The sequence below is a fragment of the Seriola dumerili genome, unplaced genomic scaffold (assembly GCF_002260705.1).
Source record: "Seriola dumerili isolate Sdu_G_001 unplaced genomic scaffold, Sdu_1.0 BDQW01000110.1, whole genome shotgun sequence".
Classification (NCBI taxonomy): domain Eukaryota; kingdom Metazoa; phylum Chordata; class Actinopteri; order Carangiformes; family Carangidae; genus Seriola; species Seriola dumerili.
This window is the reverse complement of record NW_019174365.1, coordinates 4,119,605-4,145,786: the sequence shown is the minus strand read 5'-3', so window position 1 is coordinate 4,145,786 and position 26,182 is coordinate 4,119,605. Positions and strand designations below refer to the sequence as shown.

The following is a 26,182-nucleotide window of genomic DNA, read 5'->3' as shown; positions in this document are numbered from 1 at the left end:
ATTATGTTAATACTATAGGCTGACTGATATTGGATTTTTGAGGCTGATACCGATATTGATACTTGAAAGTTAACAAAAAAAATAATCCGATATCAATCTATGTTGATACCTTGTTGATGTTAATAATGATAATGAATAAGAAAAGACTAATGGTATATTCACATTATTGTGGAAAAGCAGCTTTTTCACCCGCCTCCTCCCTTATTGTGTGATGTGATGGTTGTGCTTGGATGTCAACGGTGCACTGGTTGAACTGGGCATGTACTGAATTTGTTTATCTTTGACCCAAATTGCGCTGGCAGTTGTGGGTGCATCCACTGTTGACCACTGCTTGAGTGAGAGTTGGATGAAAAGCTAATTATTTGTGCTTTTGAATTTTCAGAGTTGTACAAAAAGAAATTGGCCTGACACAACTACACACGAAAAACATGAAGAAACATCAGCGTGCTGATGCAGGTACTGGGTTTGTTACAAAAACAATTTGAATCTCTGACATGTAGCGATCTACTAGCGTTATAGCTAAGCACCACCACCAGGAGGTCCGGATAGGTACTGCGCCGACTGATACCCTTGTTTTATCGCTCTAATGTGAATTGCAATTTGTACTGAGCTGGACATTTTATAGTCTAAAAAGAAAATTGTCAGTGCTCTCTGGTGGATAAACTATATAACGGTGCCATTGTTTCTCAACTTATTGGCATACATAGGCCTACACAAGATTGATGCATCTGTGAGAAGCTAATATTGAATGGCCAATTTATTGTTGGACATGAAAGGAACACACTGGGGCTATTTTGGAACAACAATCTCATGTGCATGTTATGCAAACATGCACAAGGAAGAGAAGCATTTTAAAAAGATGACTATTAGCATTAATCGTGCAGGGTTGAGTTCCTTTCATGTTTCAGCTCACCTGCCTTCTGCCTCAGGTTAAACTGGAAAGCAAAGCAAAAGGCTCCACAGCATTCTCACACTGTGAAGACAAAATACACATTAACCTTGAAAAAAACTTGCTTCTAGATGTACCACACACACACACACACTGGCTGCTCTTTGTTTACCTATGGAAATTTGAACCAGGTAATGTGGTGACGTAGCTCTACCGAGTGCCTTCTGCTTGTTTATTTTGTCTCTAAACCCGAAGACTATTACCTAAGTATTTTATTGCAACTTGTGACATAGATAAACTGTAACCTCTTACTGTCATGTCTGCTGCACCAGTACTACGCAGAAAATTGTTTTAAATGTATCTCGCGCTTTTCCTTTGTGAGACTGGTCAGGGAATGAAAGGTGGAAGTGATGCAATGTTTCTGTGCACCTGTGAGACACACACACACACACACACACACACACACACACATCAACCTGGTAGTACTGAGGAGTAGGTCGCCCAAGCCATTGGGTGGAGCAGCAGCGTCGCGTGCTGCGGAATACATTCAGTAGGTCGTTAACGCTGCGCGCGGTTTGGTTGCAGATGCAGGTCGCTGAGTGTGAGCGCGAGGCGGGGGGAAATGGCGAACAGGCGCGGGCGGCGGTGCGCCTTGTGAGGATACAGTAGACTCCGGGAGCGGAGGCAGGCGGCAGCTCGAGGACAGACGGGAGAAGGAGAAGAACCATGGAGGACTCGGAGCCCGCAGAGGACGGCTTGCTCGCGGGCTTGCGGTGGAATCGGAGCGCACGAGACCAGGCACAACTCAAACACAAAATCCGGGATCTGCCAGGGCTACTCAAGCACGGGCTGCACCTGCGGAAGAAGAGCGTGAGTATTTCAAACCGACCGCTGGCTGACTGTCCGTCCTTCCGTGTTTGATGTTGGATGAACGTTGGCAACGGTTTTATCTTTTCAGCCATCAGTTTTTCGGACAGCACTCTGTGCTCTGAGGCTGTTTCATAACCTCGTCACGACTCAGGTGTTTTCATTATGTTACAAGCATTACTGTCGCAGAGTCTTTCTCTCTCTCTCTCTCTCTCTCTCTCTCTCTCTCTCTCTCTCTCTCTCTCTCTGTTTGTGTGTGTGTGTGTTTGTGTGTACGTGTGTACGCATGCTACATCCATAATAACTAGAATTGCTGTTTAACACCATACCTTCACACTCCGGTAGTCAAGGCAACCCCCCACCCCACCCCCCACCACATAGGCTCATAGGCACACAAACCTATTTACATAAACAGACATATAATATATATTTATATACAAAACCAGGTGCATCTGCATAATTGACAATTCTTTTCTGTAACTGTCATTTCATTTTCACAAAAAATTGTGGAAAAATGTGCATCTTAACTTCACAGAGCCCAAGGTGATCTCCACAGACATCTTGTTTTGAAAAACGTTCATGTATTTTCAATTTGGTGGCAGAGAAAAGCAGCAAATTGTCACATTTGAGAAATGCAACGATACATAGATAAGCAACTGACTAATTAGAACAGCCCTATTCTGTAGTAAATAAGCAAATCTCTCTCTTATCTGTAATACACTGGTTCTTTTTTGTGATGATTGGTCAACTAAGCAGTAAAAATGTGTGTGACTCGCTGTGCCCTGATGTGGAACAAACGCACCTGACAAGCCAAATAGCTGCTCAGAGTGTCAGCTCTGCTCATCTTCATCATCGGCAGCAGCAGCCAAGAGAGAACGTGTCCCTGATTGCCTCTGTGGGAATCACAGACAGAGTGCCAGGACTTCCAGTCCCACTGCTGCCAAATGTGCTAAAAATATGCAGCATTTGTAGCGTAAAGCCACTTTGGACCAAGTAGATGAACAGTTTATGACATGTTACATCGTGTTATTTTAAATGATGTTTAATGACCTACAGATTGAGGTCACTTTGTTTTCCCGTCACCTATCTGATTACTGTAATATGATTAAATTCTCCCATGGAAACAAATCAGCAATAGTACATCCTACAGTTAATTTCAAAAGAAAATATGTAAATAGGACAGTCCACACAAGAATATTATAGTGAAACCATCGAGAGAATGATTGGATTATGTTTCTAGCAAGTATTACAGATGTGTCTAAATGATGTAGCTACACCGATCACATCAGGAACCGGACCACATTTAAAAAAGCAGACTGTGTCCCATTTACACAGTACATAACTGTATACTGTATTATGCATCGTTTATTCTTTGTTTTTGTTCATTGCCTGTGATTGAGCTTAAGGGGAGCAAAGAAGGGGATACTGAGTAGATGAAGAAAAAATGTCAAGTTTTCCTTCTGCTCTCTTCACCTAACTTAGTGTGTGTGTTCATGTGTGGGTGAGTGTGATGAGGCGTAGGTAAGTAGTGTAAAGGTATGGGCTGTTCTGTGCAGACTGGTTTTCTCTAGACACTGGCAGTTGGCTGTGCTTCACCTGGCACACACACTCTCACACACACATTTGCATGGATTCATTTTCCAAAAAGATGTTAGCGAGGAACTACCACAGAGTTTTTGCAATACACCACAACAGCACTCAAAGTTGGAAAGTCATTGCACACATGTTGTCTGTTTTGTTTGATCCATGCAGCTATTATTTGTGGGTTTTTTTTTTGCTCTAATATTTGGAGCTGTGTAAAAGTGCAAACATCTGATATAAGCAGTTTTTCACATTACCTCATATGCGTCTTTAATATTCGCCCATGAGTGAGTTGAAGCTGCTGTGTTCACAGAGCCATCTGTCGCCTTTGGTTCCAGCCTGCAGCAGCCTCACCTTGGAGAATCCTGTCTTTCTCTGTTGTGACTTGCTCTGGTATTCAATTATTAGTTCTTTATTGGCTGTAGTATCAGGAAAAGAGAAATCTGCTTAAAGGAGCACTTTACTTAGTTTTCAACTTTTACAACACTTGCATGGCTGCTCTGTACAATAGCCACCCTGAAGAAAGTTTATAACAAGGAGAGACTGGATGGTTTTCCTCCGTCTTCTGTTCAACTGTAGCTCAGTCAGGCATCAAATTGTGATATTCAACCTTCAAGTAGAACATACATGTAAGAGCCCACTGGTGATGAGACGCTATTGGAGCAAGTGAGAGGCTCAAACTACCACTACAGCACTGCTAGCTTGGCTGGAAAGCCAGATGCTAACAGATCAAGCTGATTGATATTATTGCCCGCCAATACTCTCAAGCCCAAAGTCAATTTTCTGCAACTGGTTTTACTGTGAACTGTTTGTTTTGGTTGGACTTTGTTGCTGACACCAAAATAGAGGGAGGACGCTTGAGACATGAAACTGTCTTCAAAGATTATGCTGCCAACAGTTAAGAGAAAACAGTTAACCCAACAGTGTTTCTCAACGGTCAATGATGTCTTACGCTAAAATTTGTTGTAATAATAATTGCAGATGTTTAAATCTAGAGACCTAATTTATCATTTGCTTAAGTAGATCAGTACAAGTACATTGTGATTCCTGAAGAGTTCCTTTAGTCAATCAATAAAACCAGACCAGTAAAACATTAAAACCACAAGGAAAATCCCAAACAAAAATTAGGCATAGAGCACATTGTGTACTTGGTTGTTCGATATGTGTGTATATCCTGTTTGTGCACATTTTGCTGTTTTCGGTTTGCATTCTTAATGCAAGCAAAGGAAGTTATACATGTTGGAGTTAGAGGAGTGGTACAATTCTGGTGCAATCGCATATTAATCATACTATTTTGTTTGGTGCTGCAGCTTCTTTGTCTTTCTTTCTTCTACTGAATTTATGGCAGACTACTCACTGGAAATAACATTACAGTTTTCATTTTTAAGTGGGAAATTTGGATGGATATTATAAAAAATACACTTGATGTGACCACTAATTGTAAAGTCAGAACCACAAGCCTAGACTCACACATCTGTACAATACACTTATATAATACCCAAAAACACTGTAGACTTTACAGTCACGGTCTTAGAGGAAAGTTGATGATATTCCTCAGAAGATGATCTAATTTCTGCATTATTCATGCAGCAAAACAGTGGCTTGTGATGTGTTTTTATGTCTGCCAGCAATATTTCATATCCATAACAACATTATACATTGCGATAAAAAAGATGAAAGGGAAAGTGAGAGACCCAACATATTTGCACTCACTCACCATATAAATGTACACAGACTATGACTAGAACCACTGCATTTGACTGAAAGGATTAGCACAGTAAGAAATATTAACAAGTTAAGTATTAACATCTTAAATATGTATTTCAACATACTTTATTTAAATGTAAAGAAATATATACAATAATGCAGGTGTATACTCAGAATTATCAATTGTTAATAATTTGTGAAAGACAATGACAGAGAAAACGATATAAAAGTAGGATATGCTTGGATGTCTGAAATGTGCCAGCAAGAATACAAGTAAAACATTTTTTTTTTTTTATGCCACCTTTTTCCACTTTTGAACTGATTGATTTTTGAAGTTGAGCACCCAATCTGGAAGGAACACTTGTTTCCCTTTTTTTGGATACAAGTGGAACACATTAATGCCAGTAAAATTGCAACAACCTAAAATGATCCCCATTATTATTAAGACCACAAGCAATTTTTAAATCTTGTTTTTCATGCATTTTATTTACAATATCTCCTCACAAACAAGCTAAAATAAGTTTGTTTTCCATTTTGATGTATGAATATAATATTTATGTTGATAAGATTTGATTGAAGCTTGAAAACCTTGAATGGAAGAATCCCGATATTGGGACAAATCTATTTTCAAAGACAACCTATTTAAAATAAAAATCTTGACCATTTTATGTGGTCTCATAATGTCTTGAATATTCTTGTTTGAGGTTTGAAATGCTAAAAATGTAGAAGAAAGAAATTCAGAAACAAAAAAAAGAAGCTGGATAACTAAATAACTCCTGAAATTAGTGTGTTATCAATAAATAGACACTGATCCTAAGTGTTGGTGGTAAGCCAAAGGTCATGTGTGTTGGCAGATCGGCGTGGGCTGACAGCTTGGTTTGTGTGTTTGTCTGTTTGTGTGTTTGTTCGTCTGTTTGTGTGTGTGCCCATTGAGTTGTAGCTTCTTTGATGTCTCCATTTTGACTTCCTTGTATGACAGATCTGTCGAGGAGTCGACAGGAGCTTAGTGTGAATGTGAAGTGTGCGTGTGTGCGCGTATGCATGCGTGTGTGTGAGGGGGCTTGCCAAGCATACCGTGCTACAGCTCTTCACTGTGCTCAGCAATCTAATCTGAGAGTAATCCATTTCTTGCAGATAATGACCTCGCTCTCTCCTGCTTTCTCTCACTCTCTCTCTGTCTCTCTCTCTGTATACACACTTTGAAGTCATCACACAGATAAGCGTGTCAGCATGTGCTCTCTCTTTATACCTCTCATTCCTCTGCTCTTCTCTTTTCTTCTCTTCCCTTTCTTCTCTTCTATCACTCTCTTTTGGCCTCCGGTGTACTGACAGCAACGGGCTGTATATACGCTGTGATGGAGAATGGAGGGTGGATGGATGGAGTGCGTATTTGTGAGAAACTGAGGCACAGACAAAGAGGCTCACAGGAACATGGCCAGCAGACATCTCTCTCGTCATGTGACACAGTATGAATGAAACACCTCTAGTGCTGGTGTGTCTGGACTGTGCTTGTGAGAAGAGTTGATGATGGTGGAGAAACAAAGAGCCCTCGAGAGATCTGTGTTCACCAGACAGAGAGACAAAGAGATGGAGAGATAAGATACAGTGACCAAGACAAAAGAGAGAAAGAGGAAGAGAGACAGAGATAGCGAGAGTCAGAAACAATTTATTTAGTCTGTGTGCTTGGCTGGTTTGTGTGCTCTACTTAACCCCCAGTCCAAACACTGCATGCCTTCACACACAAACACAGAAAATAAGTCTCTTCTTTACTGACATCTAGGAGTACGTACACATTGAGTGGGTTTTTCTCTCAGTCCTTTTTGGCTGGACCACAACAGTGGGGCCAGCCCTATCATCTCAAATGTCCCTGACTGAGTTTCCCCATTAGCCGTTCCCCTTTTAAAATGGGGGACCTTTACAGCCTGCAGTGTTGTCGCTAGATTTAGACTTTTTTTACCCAAACAAGACTAGGCATAAACCTAGTATAAGGCTGGATCTTGTATGGGTGCCAACGGCGGGCTTAGGGCTACACCTTGTGCTACGGGCAGTCCCCCAGCCGCCCTGGCTTCCACGTTGCTCTGGGGCTGCAGGGAAACAGAGTAGCGTTTCCAATACATTGAGCCTTGCCTCCATTACAGCAAATACTTTCAATACATCTATCATTATTACGAAAGGAGGCAGAGGAATAACAAATATTAGACACTCTGAGCAAGAGAGAGCAGGAGAGCGGGAGAGACAGAGAGAAGCCATCGGTAACTGCTAAGCTAAAGAAACTAGCAGATCTGAATAGCATGTAAACAACAGAAACGCCACCAACCGGAAATGAGACACTTCGCTTACTGCAGCACAGCAATAAAAGCCCTGTTAAGAGATAAAAGGTAATGTAATAAATAGGGTACACATAATGCAGTAACTTTAACACGACAAACGGGAGCAACTGAAAAGAAGGCTTCGTATTACGATACCGATATGACCAATTATACTTATGAAGTTATGAAACTTTGAAATAAAGACCTGTCTCTAATAAAAGCCTGCCTTAAAATAAAGACCTGTTACCTTCTGCAGTTTAGGTAAATAAAGGCCCTGTTCACTTTTTGAGGAAATGTGAAGACTGTTGTGGATCCCAGAAGGAGGCTCTGCTCTGTGTGATAGACAAAATAAGAAAGATATTCTGTCGCTTCTAACTTTCTCTCTGAGTGATCATTTTACAAGTAAATCTAGCTGAAAACACAGCACAGTCTTTGTCTTTAACTTATGTGTTTGGTGATTTTGTCAGATGATATCACGCATATAAAATAGGATTTTAGCAGAGCAGCAGCTTGGGAATGGCTTGGAAGTTAACACATAGTCTTAATGGGCTGCATTTCAGTCAATATTTCAAACTTGTTCCATTGTCTGACAACAGAAACAGGAAAACATTTAAATGAGCTTCATTGGAAATTCAGCTGTATTAAAATACTGTATATGTGAGCACAGAGAGTAGGAGAAAGCAAACAGATAAAGGGCTAAAACCAGCTGGCACTAGGCTGAATGCAAATAGGAAACCATGACAACAGTTTTTAGCTATGTCCTCAATTTCGCACATTGACTATATGTGATCCAGCCATATACTAGGTTTTGACCTAGTCTTGTGTTGAAAATGTTTGATTGTAATTGTGAATGAGGAAAAACTAAACTGCTTTTGAAATTTCTGTCACCTCCAACTTCCTCTGTACCTTATATCAGGGCTACCACTAATGATTGTTTTCATTGTTGATTAATCTGCTGATTATTTCCTTAATTAGTTTTCAGTCTACCAAATGTCAGAAAATGGATAAAAAAAAAAAAAAAGACAGATACAACTTCCCAAAATGCAAGATGTCTCGTTGTCTTGACTCTGCTTGTTATGTCTGACCAAAATCCAAAGATATTTAGTTTACTATCACATAAAACAAAGAAAGGCAGCAAAACCTCACAATTAAGAAGCTGGAAACACATGATGATTGTTTGTTTCGCTTGAAAAACGACTAATGGATTATAAAAATTCTGATACACTTTCTGTTGACTAAATGATCAGTTAATTGACTGATCATCTAAGCTCTAGTCAGTATACTCTGGGTGTTCACACGGCACAGCTCTATTTATGTGTAATTTATCAGATGACTTTGTGATCATAAAATAGTGATTTGATCGACATCTCAATGCAGTGTAGGGACTACTATTTGCCTGATTATCGGGTAGCTTTTACTGTGTCCACTGCTCATTCAGTTGTCTGACAGCACTCAAAGAAAAATATGTAAATGAGAACAAATAAATCGTAAATTCCTCTGTATTAAAAACACAATATAGGTGATCACCGAGAGCAGGGAGTGACTGAATAGAGGTTGTGTGCAACTATCCCGCTCCTTACCAGATTTCGGTTGTGATGTACAGTTTTGTTGTTTGCTCCATGTTTTATGTGGATTACCTTTGGACAGAGCCAGGCGAGCTGTTTCCCCCAGTTTCCAGTCTTTGTGCTAAGCTAAGCTAAGCGGCCACTAGCCGTTGCATCATATTTAACGGACAAAGAGTGAGACTAAGAGTGGTATTGATCATCTCCTTTAACTCTCGGTCAGAAACCACTGAAGCATATTTCCCATAATGCTGAGCTATTCCTTTAATGAAGAGTAGGTGAGCTGTGATAGTCACTTGCTTTGAATAAGGCGTGTGCTAGTGTGTGTGTGTGTGTGTGTGTGTTTCATCCCAGACAGTATCATCGCTCTAATGAGGATCACACACACTGCTCTGTATCTCTCTAATCATCCCTCTATTTCATTTTCTTCTTGCAACTCAAAGCCACAGCCGAGCACTTCTCTCCTTCTCTGTCTTTGTCTTGCTCTCTTTCTCGATTACAATTAAAGTGATGTCTCTCACCGCCTCATATCTCTCCCTCTCCATCTGTCATGCTCATATCCCCTTTCATATATTCATAGACTGTTGTGAATTGTGCAGCCTCCCTCTCTTATTTTCTTCTCTTGCACACTAACTCATTTATATTTCTTCATGTACATCCATCTTCCGCAGTTGCTTACGTGCTTTTCATTTGTCCCATCATTTGATCTTGCTGTATCTCCCTATTTGTCATCATCTGGTGGTTTGTTATCGTCAGCCAGTGAGAGGCGAGGGGCAGCAGCGATTGCTAGCACAGGCTCAGATTTCTGTGAAGGTTTCCACAGGGAATCAAACCCACAACTATATCAGTGATCCTGTTTCACTAACTGACTCACTCACAGACCAGTTGCACTCCTATTGCAGGAGTGTCTCATCTGTCTGTGGTTTTTAACGAACGTGATCGCCATCCTGATACGACTCTACAGTTTGTATTTTTATCAGGGGTGCACTACTATGTTGTTTTCAAAGCAATCAATATCTGATAGTTTCCTCACCCATATACACTGAAAATAGTCTTGCAAATACAAACTATATTCAGCCCTTTGGATTGCTTTATGTTATGTTTAGTGTATTTAACCTAAAGTAACTGGTCACACCTTGCTTACACACAGGTGATCTCCTTTCAACTGAGAACTTTTAAAACATTTGGCTGTACCATTCAGGTGCATCAGTGTAAAAGGGGCAAATATTGATGCAAAGAGATTTTTTTGATTTGGTACCAGGGTTTTTTCTGTTAATTAGGTTCAAAATGCCTCTTCAAACATCAGTGATTTAGTGTTGTAAAATAATTAAACATGAAAACGTCTCAAAGAGGTGAATTCTTTTATAGGCATTTTAAAGTTTCCCTCCATGGGCTGGATACAGATGAAGCTTTTCCTTAATCACTGCAAGTGTCTGTACACAATGAATATTGTGATAGTGAATACTGGCCATAAATATCACATAAGACTAGTACATGTTTTAAAAGCTTCTAAAACTTTTTTTCTTTTACAACACACTTTGGTAAACCACAAGGAGTCATAAAACCTGTTAAGATTATCTTGCGATTAACACTGCCACATTGCAACATTTTAATTCAGCAGCAGACAAACCCAGGCGTTGCTAAATTACATCACACTGTATATTACACTGCAGTGAAATACTAAAACAGATGTCTGCATATAATGCCTTTTCGCTTTACTTGATCTAACGCTTATAATCATTGTGTTTTATGATGAGTGTGTCACCACGGTGTCAACACTGTCATTTCCTCTGGCACAATAATAATCCATAAAGATTAAGAGCTTTTTTCCTGTTAGTGTCGGTAGAGGTAAAGTGGATACGCCCAGGGCAAAGGCTGCAACATGATGGCCTGATGGTTGTAACAATGAAGATATTTGACATGGTGCCACTTAAATATTATTATCGGTTTCCTGTTGGACTGATTCATGGCATTGTATTGTTAATCACTGGAACCAATGAATTAATTGTTATTGTTGTCTTATCGTTTAATATGGCAGGGGTTTCATATTGATGTGTACTTGTGTGAATATGTGTCACTATTAAGCTATTTAGGTCAGAAAATCATCATACACTTAACATTGTTTTTCTTCTCCATAAAAATGGGTTGCCACGTTCTTTAATTTTTGCAACAGTGCCTCACAGTAACAGGAGTGTCTGCACATTAAAGCCACTAAATAAAACCAGAAAGTCTGTGTATGAGCAATGGTTGTTACCGCTGTTGGTTTGAACAAAAACCTGACTAATGATTTAGGAATGGTAAAACTGGTCTTTCTCATCTCAGTCTTGTTTGTTCAGTGTGTTTACTGTGTGTGTGTTTCATCCATCGTGTGTTGGCTCTGACGGCTTGTGTGTATTTTGTCTCAACAGCAGTCACCTGACACTATCCCTGGACCGAGCACTGGACCTACTGTACACAAGGTAAGGAAACACACACACACACACACACACACACACACACACACACGCACACACACACGCACACACACACACATGCACCCTCACTCACATGTGATGTCATCCCTTTAGTTTTGCTGTGAGGCGAAAGTGTGTTTGTTTTACCTCAATACAGGTGATATCAGTGGTGATATTACCTTGGGCTCTTTCAAAGTTAGTTTCTCCAACTACACACACACGCACACACACAGTTTTGTCATGCATCACTATATTGTGGTTTGGCAAACGCTTAAGTACTGCACTGCCTCAGGGCTTAAATATCTCACACGAGCATAGTTTTCTTTCACTACTCAAAACATTAGCCACAAAAGTGAAAAGTTTAAAAAATGTGCCAAAAAATCTTTGCGTCTGCCTGGTTGTTTGTACCTCAGCAGTTGTTGTTTTTTCTATTAGTCATATTTCACTAGACTTTCTTTTATATCTTGCCTCAGCAGACATGGATGTACCTAACATTGATGTGGAACCCAAAGCAGTATAATGTTGGTAGAAACTTGCCCGCGAAGGACCTAAGCAGGAAGATGCTTGCTTGCAGAAAAGGAGCCTAAAACTCAATCCTTAATAAGTCAGTTTAAATCTTCCGACTTCAGCTTTTGTTCCATGATATTAGTCTGAAAAAATATTTACTAGGAATTGATTGATCAGGTTTTCAGAGGGCAGGTTCAATCAATAAACTTTGTAGATTAGGTTGGATGATGGTGACAATGATTTGTGCTTTGTTTTGAATTTTAAGTTAGTGCTGCCTTCCACCTCTTTGACTCTCAACCTTTGTTATCAGCTTCTTCACAATTAAAGATGATTGTGCAGCTGCGTGTCCTATTTGCCACCGCAGATTTATTCAAAAACACACTGTGGTAGATATTAGTTCTTGTGACATTTTGCAAAACTTCCAATCAAACAGAGTTGTAAATCATTTGTCATTTGTCTATTCAAAATTTGATCCAATTGTCTGTCACGTCATTTTGTTTTTTTGAGCAACAAACACCCATAACTGAAGAAAATGTCTATCAAGGCTCGATATGAAGTCAAATATGAGGGCTGGTTGGAACCATACTCTCTGTTTGAAGGTCATTGACAACATCATCTTGCTGTTCCGCAAATGATCAATAACTCTGCTTTGATATCTGAGACCTCCTTTAGAGCTTAAGACACCCAGGTGAAATTGAAATTGTGCCTCTGTCAAAAATTGCACTGCTACATTGACTACAACCTGCTGGTTAGGACGATAACTCACTGGTACCTTAATGTACCCAGTTGAGTTTTTCTTGTAAACCAACAGTTGCAATATATTTACATTCAGTGTTTCTCACCAAACAGTGTGTGCATCCTTAAGGGCCAACAAACTGTTTGCCCTCAAAGAAAATGCTTAATGCCTACTTCATAAAACATTTGCAAAGCTGACTTTTTAAATATCTTGAAAGCTGCATTGTTTACATGTATGTTTCTTCCTTCTGGCAGTCTTCCTGCTTACCTTTTACTGGCACATTTATATGTTTCTTGGCACATTATGATACAAACTGTCGATCAAGAACAGCGTTATACCATCTGTAAGAATGCATGTTGTGTCAGCCATGTGCCATTGCATTTGCATCCATTTGCTTGTACACAAGATGCAAACAAAACGGGGACACACTCTTAGAACCAACATCTGCTGCTAGTGGTCGAAAAGAAAGTGGTCCAAAGGGTACCTTCTGTTCTTGCAATCAATGCATAGGTCAGTTTAGCTAATACATGCACTACTATATTACCATAACATTAGTAGTGACTTGAAGTAAAGTCTTTTGCAAAATTTGCACCCATTTAGCCACAAGGCTACACCATCAAATTATCAAGACAGGACAGAGATTGAGGTTGGATTGACACTGTTTCCAATGTCGTAACATAATGTGAATAAATCCTCGTGAGTCATTAAGTGTACTCTATTTTGTAGCATGTAAAGGGGAATATGAATGGAACAGAACAAGCAACCCACGTAAACAGCTTAATTGAAATCCGGTCTTATTTACGACAGGGTCACTAGCAGGATTATTGCAGAGCGTGTAGACACAGTCAATGTTTCATTCCTCAGGGGGAAAGAAATCGAGCTGTCCTTGTGAGTCAGTCAATGACAGTCGCATGGAGCCACACTAGCTCTCTGCAGTCCTATACTCATGTCCAGAACAATGTTATGATAAGATTCTTGCCATTTTAATTGCATTCATGATTATTATTATTTGCATTCAGACTGAAAATTAATTTGGATGTGTTTCTGTGTGTGTGTGTGTGTGTGTGTGTGTGTGTGTGTGTGTGTGTGTGTGTGTGTGTGTGTGTGTGTGTGTGTGTGTGTGTGTGTGTGTGTGACAGTCTTGCTCCCAGAGTTTCCCATGTGCTGGTCGGGCTGTGAGGAATGCTTTCCTCTCTCACGGACCATACCCAGCTAAAGACAAGATACACCTGGCCAGAATCATACGGTACACTTGTCCCTGTGTTTGTGCGTCTGTGTGCAGGGCTGAATCATCGACGTGTCCGGTGAAGCATATACACTGACTCACCAGTCATTGTTGAGCCCCTTCCTCATTGGCCACTCAAGTTGTTTATGCAGTAAGACGGGCAAAGTCTGACGTAGACATTATATAGCAGAGCACAAGATCGTCAGGGAATACTGTATGTGCACTCTCATACTGCACACACTGTACAGTACATGGAAAAAACATGTGAACATCTAGACGCAAATATAAATAGATACTCTTAACTGCCATTGCACATACACCCACACACATACAAAAGGAGTTTATCCTGGGGGAAAGCAGACGGAAAGTATTCAGTGTTTCAGAGGAAAAGGCTTACAGAGAACTAATGAATAATCAATGGATATTGATTAAATAAAAAAGACAAGCTTTGTGCTGGGGGAAGAAGTGCGTATATGTGCATGTGCTTGTGGATTATAACACTGTGTGGCCAGACTTGTGTGCTGAAACTGTGTGTGTGTGTGTGTGTGTGTATTTTAACAGGCACAGCTATGTGGGTGTGGAGCTGGTGCAGTGGCTGTGCGAACAGTGTGTGTACGTGCGCTGTCGGACCACCGCTGTGCGTGTCTGGCAGGTGCTGCTGGAGCTGGGAGTCCTGCTGTCTGGTAAAAAAATAAATAAATACAAGCACACACACACACACACACACTCACAAACACACACACAATCACATTCACATTCTAATATGCCCCAGGGTCAAAGTGTGCTTCAGAATTTATAGTCACCTTGCAGCGACAGCGGCAACAATCTACACTTCTCTAAAGAGACAGGTGAGATGAACCAGGTCACCAGGTAATTTCCAGCTGAACAGAGAGATGAATTCGCTGCCTCCTTGACCTGCTCAGCACATAAACCTGATTTGAATTGAGATCTTGTTTATTAAAGATATTGATATTACCTTTTTGGGATTAACTTTCCACAAGGTAAAATTGCACTGAAACCGGTCTTCACTGCATTGTGTATCCAAGCACCCCTCCAATAATCTCAGTTATTATTCTGCCCTAAACATCATTCATTCATTCATTATTTACGGGAGACATTTTACAACACACCAAACTCCTCGTGAGAAACTATTCATTTTAATATCAGCACACTGACAGTGCCTACGTATGATACCTGTTTCTGTATTCAGTGGAGCCGATATAGAGAAAATGATATAGAAACTATGTTACATTACTCCTTTGTAAAGACAACATATACTTCATTTACTAACAGTATAATATTCAAAGACAATTTCTTTCAGTAATGAACAGCCCTGCTCAGGTGCAGTTCATCGGTCTGGCTAATCCACCAGAACTGATACAAAGACTTCACCCAGGTTTTATTGTGGGCACTGTGTCTCTGCTCTTTCTTTAGAACTAAGAAGTGTTCAGTTTAAACTAGCAATGTTCATCGCTTCTTTTTGTCAGTGTTTATTATAACAATCCATAATAATTCAGGTCACTCCCATTTATTCTCAAGTATTGACTCCCCATCAGTGGCTTTCACCCACATTCAAAATACATTTGACTAAAGTATTTACCTCAGTGAGAGGTGGCAGCACAGATAAAACAATGTCTGTCTGCCAACAAGCCTCTGGCTCTTCACTGACCTTGATTTATATGAATGTGAATAAGGAATAATCAATCGTACGTTAAGTGTGTTCATTTGATCTATAAACAATACAATACATACATCCTTTCTTTTATTCACTTCCTTTTTTTTTCTAGCATAGACTGTCACTTGCTGATTATGATGCAGGATAGGCAAACTAACATTGGTGTCTGATACACAACATGAGGTTAGTTCTTGTCACATTTCATTTTGGTGAGTTTATCTGTGTGTCTGCTTTTCCTCCAGTGGACCAGCGGGTGGTGTTTTCGGACTCAAACTCATACTACCAGTTCAGCTTTGAGGAGTGTGACTCCGCCTCCTGTGAGTTTCGCTCCAATGAGGGGGAGTGGCCTGAGGCTGTTAGGCTCCTCCTACAACTCGCCCCATATGTCCAGTTTCGGTCTGGAGGAGGGGCCAATAGCCCGTAAGTGTCCAATAAAATCTGATTGCAAGTTATGCTGAGATGGATGGACGGATGGATGTATGGATGGATGTATGTACTGTATTTATGTATGTCTGTCACTTTTTCAAAAAAGTTCAAGTTTGAACCATAGAGAACAGCACAAAACTAGATGGGCACTCTGAGATTGCAGACCTCCACTGAGGCCAATGTCAAACAACATACAAGAGACATTTAAAAAAAAAAACCTGCAATGAAATTTCATGGGTTCTTCCCTGGCCTATGCCCCATCAAAGCAGTGAAACTGTTGCAGAATGTTGATCATAGCTGATGGTGAATGTGACTCAGTTGTGATGTGCAGGATGATCTCCATTGACCTGAAGTGGAAGCTCATTGCTGTGGTTAAATATCAAAGTTGAAGTGACAGGCTTCCGGTGTAGATTCATTATTGAGGTCATTTATCTGTCTGATGGCTTAATGTGAAAAGAGATGAGTGATTCTGTTTGATTTAGTGGAAGTGTTGGGCATTCCTGCAAGTACATTCCTGTCCTTGCAAGATAAATACACACACAGACCAATATCTTCATGAAATCCCAGTGAGAAACCTAATCTCTATTCAGTGTTCTAAATCCTCAATCAGCTTATGTGAGAGACACATTCATGTGCAGGCACAGACACCTCCACATCTACAGAAGAAATACACTCAGACACAACAACTAACATATGATGCGATCTGCTCATATACACAAGATGGGCTCTGACACACACTCACACACACTTAAAAAGACACACATGTGGAGTGGTGTCAGCCAGAGTTCCCTGCTTTGCTGCTCTTGTGTGTGTGGGATTCCTGCTGAGGCTGCCACTGAACTCAATCTGTCACTCAGAGAAAAAGAGGGAGTGTGAGACGGGTGGGGTGGGGGTAACGAAAAAATAGAGTATATATGGAGAGCAAAGGAACCAGAGCACACGTCAACACATTCATCTGTGTGTCAACTTCAAAGGGTGTATTTACCGACACCAGGGATAGAGCATGACAGCGAGGGGAATTGAACGTCATACTTACTACTATAAATCTCATGTATCATACTCTATGTACACTTACATGTTCTCCATCAGTTACTTTATATAGATTATAGTAGGTGACATACATACTCCTCACAGTGTTTCCACAAGTTGGCAGGGTGCGGAGGAATGGGTGGAAGAGATGGGGGTTATTGGCATTTTACCCAGCAAACACATGTTTGCAAGTTTCTAACAGATTTCATTTGAGGGATTTTGTCTTTTTTTTCCCAGGCATGTTTTACCAGTAGTCCTCTGTTGTGACAGCAGAAAGCTGAAAAAAAAGACCAGAATTTACATGACAAAGGGGTCTGCATATATTTATCATGTAGTGTTTTTCATGAATACTGACAAGAGGCTGAAAATATACCCGTTATCCTAAGAATATTGATAATTTTGCTTGAAACAGCACCTGCAAACATGCAGTTGTTTTATTTTTTGCAGATCAGACATAGATGAGATTTTGTATTCAACATTCTCACTCTGTCTGTCACTTTGACCCTGCTGCTGTCCGTGTCTCTCTTTGACTGTCGTGTCATTTCTCTGCAGGCATCCTCTCTGTCTGTCTGTCTCTCTCTCCGTCTCACACCCTCCCCTCTTGCATCTCGTCCTCTTTTTCTCACTCTCGATGGTGTAAAGGAGAATAGTAGCTGTAGCTGTGAGGGGAAACACCTGATGTAACTCCACTGCCTGCTTCCAAGAGACTTGATGGTGCTTTGCTTAATGCACTGATCCATTAATGTTGAAGGAAGGAGATAGAATTACCAGTGGGCTCATAAACGGCAGTAATATAAATAAGATCCTGGCAACATTCACTGACTGAGGGTGTCTGAGACGGCCCAAACCTGCTTGATCTCCTTGGATCGGTAACCCTCAGGGTCCAAATTGCGCTTGGGTGCTTGGACCCCACTGTACTTGCTTGTAAGTGTAGTTCTCTTTCAAATTGTAAAAAAATAGAGTATAGAATAATCATTAGGCTAATAAAATGTAATGAGTTAAATAAAGTTATTCAAATCAATACTTTTTTTAAACTCAGAGAGCACCGACCTCAGAGAAAAACATTTCCGTGTAAATTGGTTTTGCACTTTTTCCTGCTGACAAACAAACATATATGGGTGAAAACATCACCTCCATGGAAGAGGTAAAAACATGCCAAATATGGTGTCCCTGCTCTAGTGCTTGTTCCAAAAGTCTTTATCCTTAAATGATTATTGCAAAAGGGGAGGGTCATCTATTACAATATTTAATGAAATCCAATCAGGAGATACCACATCTGATTGGAACAGGTTTCGTATCCTGAGCTTATCTTCATGCTGCTGATTCGTGAATCAAGGACACATGCTTTTTATCAGCCTGTGTTGCCAAATTTGTAATTATAGTAATATGCTATTTCTGAGGGTGCTGCAGCAAGATTTTAAATGGAGCCAGGTGTAATCGATGCTGATGCCCCTCATGAATTATGACTCCCCATCTCTTCCTGCAGTTTAATCTAATGAGGCCAGCATTAAATTGATACTGATAACTTAATACATGATGAGGCAACAATACCTGATTATTAAACTCCCTTCTTGTGCCTGCTGCTTTAGTGAAGGCAAATGAACAACAAGCTACCAATTAGATGGGTTACCTCTTCTGCATCATGTGCAGAAGATGTTTCTTAGTTTGTGTCATTATTCAGTTCCTGTAAACACTGCCAGTGTGTCTCAGAGGATTGCTGTGTCTGATTGCTGTCTCTGAACAATAACATTTGCTACCTGGCACATCATGGTTATTGCAGTTTATTAGTTTATTGTTCATCATTCACTGCAGTGCTTGGCAGGAAAATATGTTGATTTTTTTCTTTTTTGGAAACACATTTAACAAGAATCTAATGGTTTCAAGAAGGCTTCAAATTTGGGTTTCATGCGTCATAGCACCTTGAATGAATTTTAAACATGTACCCAGGCAGTTGTTAATTTACCTGAGTGAGTCAACTATTACCATTATAAAAAACATGGCTCTCTCCCTCGCTGTCTCTACTGCCATCTGAATTCAATTTGGTTTCACTTTAATTAGCTTTATTGGCAAGGAAGCCTCTCTCAGTCCGATTCTCTCGCTTCCACTTTGCCTCACATTACAGTAAGGACAAAACTTGCATATAAAGTGCTTTTTAGAAGAGCTGTGTAAGGAGCGGACATTAGAGTTTAACTATGCACATTGCCCTTGCAGTGGAAAACTCCGCATTCGTTCCTTTAAGGTTTAGTCCATGTCAAGTTTAGCCATGATTTAAACTAAAAACCAGGTATTTTTTACCTTGTGATGTTGTGCAGTGCACTACAACAGTGACCATGAATCATGAGTCATGAAACATCACAAAACCTGACTATAACTTGTGGCATTCACCTTTGACGTGGTCTGAACTGTGAGGCGGTGCCATGTTAATCCTCTATTAATACTGCTCTGCGCTGTTTAATGATTGGCGACACACCTCCCATTGTGCCTCTCTTCCAGCTCTGGTACATTCAGGCTCATGGTGAGTCACCAAATTACCAAATGAACACTGGATGAAACAAAAACTTAATGACCCTGAGAAGAATAAATTTAGCACGATGGCCCAGAAAAGACTTTGTACGTCTCATGATCCACAAATGAACTCCAGCATTTGTTGAGAAACCAAAAAAAAAAAAAAAACATAAACGAAATCTCCAGCATTAAACTGCACTGACAACTTGATACTTTTCCATTGTTCTACCAGCTCTGCCAAAGGTTTGAGCATCAGTCATCTTATTTTAACAGAGAGTGGAGATGAGTCAGTTTCACCATAAATACTGAAAGGAAAGCACAACCACCAAACTGCTTTTTTTTTTTTCTTTTTTCTTTTCCTGTCTCTGTCTCTCTGTCTGTGTCAGAGCCGATAACTGCAGTGTCAGGCTGAGGGCTACATGTTATCACCATCTCTCCTGCTTTACCATCTATCATTCCCTTATCAGATTACAGTGTACACACACACACACTCACACACACATACACACACACACACACACACACACACACACACACAGACACACACATGCATTCACACAGAGGGCTAGATTTTCTTCCCTCCACAACTATTACTAGTGCCACTGGGATCTGTTGATAAAATCCAAATTGTATGCAAATTGGCCCATGTGTGTGCATGCTGGACTGAGTGTGTGTGTGTGGGTGTGTGCGTGTGTGCACTTGAGAGGGTGAGAGAGAGAGAGAGAGAGAGAGAAAGAGGGAGGGTGTGCCGTGTGTGTGTGTGTGTGTGTGTGTGCGTGTGCGTGCGCGCCTGTCTTGTACAGAGGTGAGGCAGTGTGCAGGAGACCAATCCAAACAGTGGTTTTGTAAGAGAACATATTAGATGAGGGGCCCTCGGGTGCAGTCTGCTGCTGTTGAAGACAAACTCTACAACCTTGTATTATTGCTGTGGGAATAATGCAGAGTTTACCCTAAAACATCCACCTGTTTATACAGCACACACAAACACACAAACACACACACACAAAAATGGAGTCGTACACAAATGTAATCACAGATGCACTCAGGCTTGAAAAAAAAAATAGATGACAAGAGTAACACATCTATATACATTCTGAACACATGTACACACAGCCACCACATCGGTGCGCGCACACACACACACACACGCACTCACACACAAGCACACACACACAAACACACACACGGCCTTGCTAACATCAATAGAAGGGTGTGTCTGGGAGCTATTTTAAATGAAACCACATGAAAGAAAGAAGTCGGCTGCTGAGAGATGCTCGATACAAAGACACACGAGCTGTGAAGAACTAGAAAGACAGATGGGAGGGAAAATAAAACGGGCAAATACGACTCTCCTGAATATAAAATATTCACACAAAAACAGTCATCTGCTGTATGTATATCATGTTTACAGCTGCAATTTCAAATTACTTTCTTCAGTAAATCTGTTTAGTCTACAAAATGTCATTTGCCCACTACAAACCCAACGTGATGTCTTTGAATTGCTTGTTTTTTCTTCACTTTTTGAGACACTGGGACCAGACAGTATCATTTTTGGCTCGATTAATGACTAAAACTAATTATTATAGTATTGATCATGTTTCAAGATGTTTTGGTGCAGGATTCAATAAAAATGGTCAAGTTGTATCACTTGTATAGTAAATCTATTTTTGCAGTCAGATTTGCCTTACTGGAGAGAAACCAGTGAGCAACTATTGGGAAACCACTGTTAACCCCCCCAGCCCCCCACCCCCCCACCACCCCATTTGGATGTACACACAAAGTATTTATTTAATTTGGTAAATGATAAAAAAAAGTCTATTCATATCATTTGATTTTAAAAAGGTCCACTGATACAAACATCCAGCTAAAAAGGCTGCAAGTCTTCTCTTGGCATACCAGGGGGCAGTGTAGAGAGGACCAAAGCTCGGCATGAAACTTTTTTCTCTAGACAGTGTTTGCTTAGAATTATGCACTTGTCCACTTGTCATTTGCAAATAAAGCTCTGTGTGTGTGTGTGTGTGTGTGTGTGTGTGTGTGTGTGTGTGTGTGTGTGTGTGTGTGTGTGTGTGTGTGTGTGTGTGTGTGTGTGTGTGTGTGTGTTTGTCTCCAAGGTCAGAGGAGGACTCTGAGGGCAACAGGGACATCTGCAGTGAGATTCTCCAGATGAAAGCTCTCGAGAGGCTCACATCTACGGTCAGCGTGTGCATGTGAATCAATATATGAAATATGAATTATACCAGTGAATGCTGGGTGTTACCATGAGTATATTTTTAGTGTTGTGTCTTTTTGTGACACCTTGCACTTTTTCTCCAACAGGTACAAAGTGAGTTGGCAGCTGCTCTCGCCCGAAAGACTCGCAAAGCTTGTAAGTATACATTTAGTGTGCGTGTGCGTGTGTTTGTGTGTGTGCGCACGCGTGCGTGCGTGTGTTGTCCTGAGACGTTTTCCTGGCGTGTTCTTCTTTTCCAGTTGCATTATGAAAATGTGGAGTGACAAAGACAATGTCATGTAATGAGAGTGAAGAACTGTCAGTCTAATTGATTGTGTCTACGATTGGTTGCAGTATCAGAGCAGGACTCTGAGACGACAGAGACGAGCCAACAGGAGCCTCGCACACCCAGTGAAGAGAGCAGCCCGGTAATACACACACACGGGAAGACATACTCTACATACACGCTTACACTCGTACACACAAAGCTTATAGTTTTGGTATAATACTAAAGAGAGAGAGAGAGTGATGTGTCTCACCTCGAGCTGTTATGGCAGGAAGATTTGGACAGCCTCTCCGTACCCAGCATAAACAAAAAAAAGTAAAGGTCAAATGCAGTTTTCTAACGAGCAGCAGTGTTGTAGAGGTGTGGTACACCTGTGAAGTGTTGCTGAAATACATGCAGAGTGGTTGCTGTTTCAACCTGTGCTGAGAAACTCATGCTGACATTGTGAATATCAATGGAATAAGCTTTTTTTTTGTTTTGCTAATGCTGCTCCACAGCTTGCTTACTTGTTGCGGTGAAGTGTGTTTGGAGGGGCTTTCAGTGTTTTTAACAGGGCACATCAAAGTGTTTTTGACAGCTGTCGTACCCAGAACGCTCTAAACAAAGGCCTGGAGATGGCTCAGGCTGAATATGACCAACACTGGCCAATTAAAATTGGCTCCAACACAGATCAGCTTTGGACGTCCATAATAACAGATAATACAGTAATTGGCTTCTCCTGACTACCTTGCTCTCTTTTAAAGGTCACTGACTGCAAGTTGTGTGTATGTGTGTGTTCATGTGCGTACCTCCAGGAGGTGGCTGAACACAGAAAATGGGGTCAGAGCAGAGTGCAGGGGGAGGCCTGTTAGCTTTCTGGTCCCATCTCTGTACAGTGGAAACCTCTTTTTCTCCATCAATTATTCATTCTCTGATTACACCAGAGAGCTTAGGAGCGAGGAGGAGGACAGAAAAAAAGAGCATCTTTTAAACACAATTACACATACAGTACAGTGGTTCACATTTTTTGGTTTGTGACCTCTTAATACAAAGAAATGGCTTCTTTCCGCCTCTCGTCACTGGCTGTATTTGTTTGTTACTTTGGGAGAAACTGAATTTCCAGAATTTGAATAATTTTAGAGGCTTGAAGTGGTGAAACTGACATTTTAATAAGACTTAGTCAAAGATGAGAGGAAAGTTTAAAAAATAAGCTGTAATGTTTTTTTCTTGTTTCCAACCCCCAGTAATCATTTTGTGACCTCTGGATTTTGCTTGACTGCATTCAGGTTGGTCTGCGCTGCGGTTTCAGTGTCCAGTGAGAACATTTCAGAAGCAGAGCATTTGCTCTTAGAGTTGCTTTGTCGACATTTGTTTCATGTTTTACAAGCTGCAAACATGTTGAAAACATTTCGATGTGGTAACAGATGCTTCGTGGCTGCACTTTAATACGACAATCTTTCTTTACGATCGCTCCCTTAAAATGTCAGTGCATACAAGCTCACTGCACAGCTGTTGTCAGTTCCCACTTATTTTTTTGTTAATTTTAATTGACTTTATCATGATCATAAAATGTCGATTTTATCTGCAGCGTAATGGCTGCTAATTAACATAGTAAGCTATTTGTTGTTCTGTTGTCTGACAGCAAAAATTTAAAACAAATGGTGGTTGAGAACATATATACTGTGAATTTGGCTGCATTAAAACGCACTATTTATCATCACAGAGAGCAGGAGGAGAAAGAATTGAGGTTTAACAACCCAAGACTTGTTACCTCTGTGTGTGTCTCTCTCTCTCTCTCTCTCTCTCTCTCTCTCTCTCTCTCTCTCTCTTCCTCCGTCTCTTAATCTGACTCTCAGTTTCACTTTCACAAACTACAAACTGCTGTGTATGTGTTGAGACAAGCCACTATATGCATACATTTTAGATAAATTGCCAATAAACATTGACATTAATGTGTATTTACAAGTGGATTTCACGCTTCAGGGACAAGCCTCGCTGACAAATATAGACCGAGCATGTTAAGACAGCACATCGGAGAAAAGAGCCAGGGAACCCACATTGCACACAACTACGAAAATGTCAAGGATGACACGAGGAAATCCAAGACGTCTTTAATTTTTGGTCCTTGATGTACAGAGTAGTTATGGTTTCACAAACAATGTTTTTGCTAATTCAACACCACTGTAAATGAACTGGACTGGAGATTAATTTAGTTTCAGTATCTTTCAGCCTACTGAAAGAACAGAGCATTCAAAGAAAAAACAAACACACAGACAGGTTTATCTTGTGTGTGTTCTGTGTCTAGGACAGGAAGCTGAAAACAGGTTAACAGGAAGCAGCAAGGGACACAGGACTATAGCTCTGATATAATGTCTCTGTCAGTGTGTATGTAGCTATTCTTCCAGATAAGAGCTGTCACTGGGGGGAGTAAACAAAATGAAGCATGGGAGTATGCCATTTTGTGTGTGTGTGTGTGTGTGTGTGTGTGTGTGTGTGTGTGTGTGTGTGTGTGTGTGTGTGTGTGTGTTACCCTCTGCTAGAGCCTGGCACTGTGGGATAGTTGAGCTCACAGGAAGGGTTACTCAACTCGCAGCCAAATGAAATACCCCTCTCTCTCTCTCTTCCAAGGAAAATAAACAGACCAGGCTACCCGCCACTGGTGATAACCATCATACTACCAGCACCCAAGGGAGCACACACACACACACACACACACACACACAGAGTCGTGTTTTCTGTCGAAGTTTCTCCGAGGACACAGCTATTAGTTACTCCAGTATCCTGCAGCTCTTTTAATGAAATATATTCTCTGTCTCTTGCTGTTGTCATGGCTTTCACTTTATGTCTCTCTGTCTGAGTGTTTGTTTCTTTTTGATTCTCTTCTTTTAAAGTTATAACTGTTAGACGTTTATATTCATACACTTTATACACTTTTATTTACTTCAGGATGGTTCACACATTTCCAAGTCCCAACTATAGAGGGGAGGAGACAGCCGCACACCCACCAACACACACACTCTTCCCACACAGACACACACTCCCGCCCACTTATACTGCTAATCACACACACTCACTCACTCTCTGCCAGATCCTCTGACACAGAGCAGTCAGACTGAGACAAAGAGAGAAGTGCAACAGATACAGGGAATTACAGACAGTAATGGATAGAAAGAATAAGAGACAAAGACGAATTAGAGAGAGAACAAGATAGACCCAGGATAACCGTTTCTTCTCATTCTTCTCATTCTCCTCACATGGACATAAAGGGGCAACTGAAAACGTGTCAGTGCATGCTTCTGGATTATGCCCACACTGGGTTCATTCTCCCTTGGACAAAAACATTGAACTTTCCTGCATTCCTCCATTCCACAAAAGCACTTTGAGTGTTTCCACCATGTCTTGGGACTGTGGGTTGAGATATGTCTTCATGCCTCCTGTGTTGCAGCTGGGCGGGGTGTGTGCGTTGAGGGACGGTGGCGGCAGCGGTGGTGGCGGTGGCGGAGGGATGGGGACTGTATGTGGCCGTGAGGAGCTGACCAGCCGCCTGGGGCTGGAGGCCGTTCAGCGGCTGGCCAAGGACGGCTGTCGGCTGCTGCAGAACCACAACTACCGGCTGCCTGACAGGAACCAAGCCGTGAGTATAAATGTGTGATAAGTGTGATATTCTAAAATGTCATTAATACTATTCAAGTGATATGACAGATGATGTTCTGTGAATTTGTTGGTCTCTCACCATGTAATCTGCCAAGCGAGTTGTGGCTATATGGTTAGAATGAGTAGAGAGTAATGGACGTCATCATGTGGTAAATGCTGTCATTGTTGTCGTCACTTTTAAGCGCACACACGCTTCAGGTCTGAGTTACTCACAGTGCGGGCTCTGGGATCTTCAGCAGGACCATCATGATTTGTGTTGCTGTCAATCTAAAGGACAGACACACATTTACAGCATACCTGCTCACTTTTGTAAATCGTCTACATGAGGACACGTCTGTGCACTGACATACACAACACACACACACACACACACACACACACACACACACGGTACAGTTATTGCTGCAGACTGACATATCTTTGCTGCATTAAGATCACTTGAGATTAAACAACCACCAGTTCTCTTGCTTGTCTAATGTGGTTGTTAATAATGGCTTAGTGCTATGTGATCTCATACCCTTTTTACAGTCTTTCAAGTACTGTGTGTGTGTGTGTGTGTGTGTGTGTGTGTGTGTGTGTGTGT

The 26,182-nt window shown here is 41.0% G+C and overlaps 1 protein-coding gene across 1 annotated transcript in view; it reads left to right on the top strand.

The window, feature by feature from the left end:
* The first annotated feature begins 1,374 nt into the window (after window positions 1-1,374).
* The window catches only part of LOC111222993 (rap guanine nucleotide exchange factor 5-like), a 51,515-nt gene continuing 26,707 nt past the window's right edge, over window positions 1,375-26,182 (top strand). The window contains exons 1-9 of the mRNA XM_022746943.1: window positions 1,375-1,759; window positions 11,324-11,374; window positions 13,751-13,857; window positions 14,398-14,519; window positions 15,754-15,931; window positions 21,583-21,664; window positions 21,788-21,836; window positions 22,035-22,108; window positions 25,391-25,579. Of these exons, the coding sequence (XP_022602664.1) occupies window positions 1,616-1,759; window positions 11,324-11,374; window positions 13,751-13,857; window positions 14,398-14,519; window positions 15,754-15,931; window positions 21,583-21,664; window positions 21,788-21,836; window positions 22,035-22,108; window positions 25,391-25,579 (996 nt within the window). The 5' untranslated portion in view covers window positions 1,375-1,615. The remainder of the gene's footprint in view (window positions 1,760-11,323; window positions 11,375-13,750; window positions 13,858-14,397; window positions 14,520-15,753; window positions 15,932-21,582; window positions 21,665-21,787; window positions 21,837-22,034; window positions 22,109-25,390; window positions 25,580-26,182) is intronic.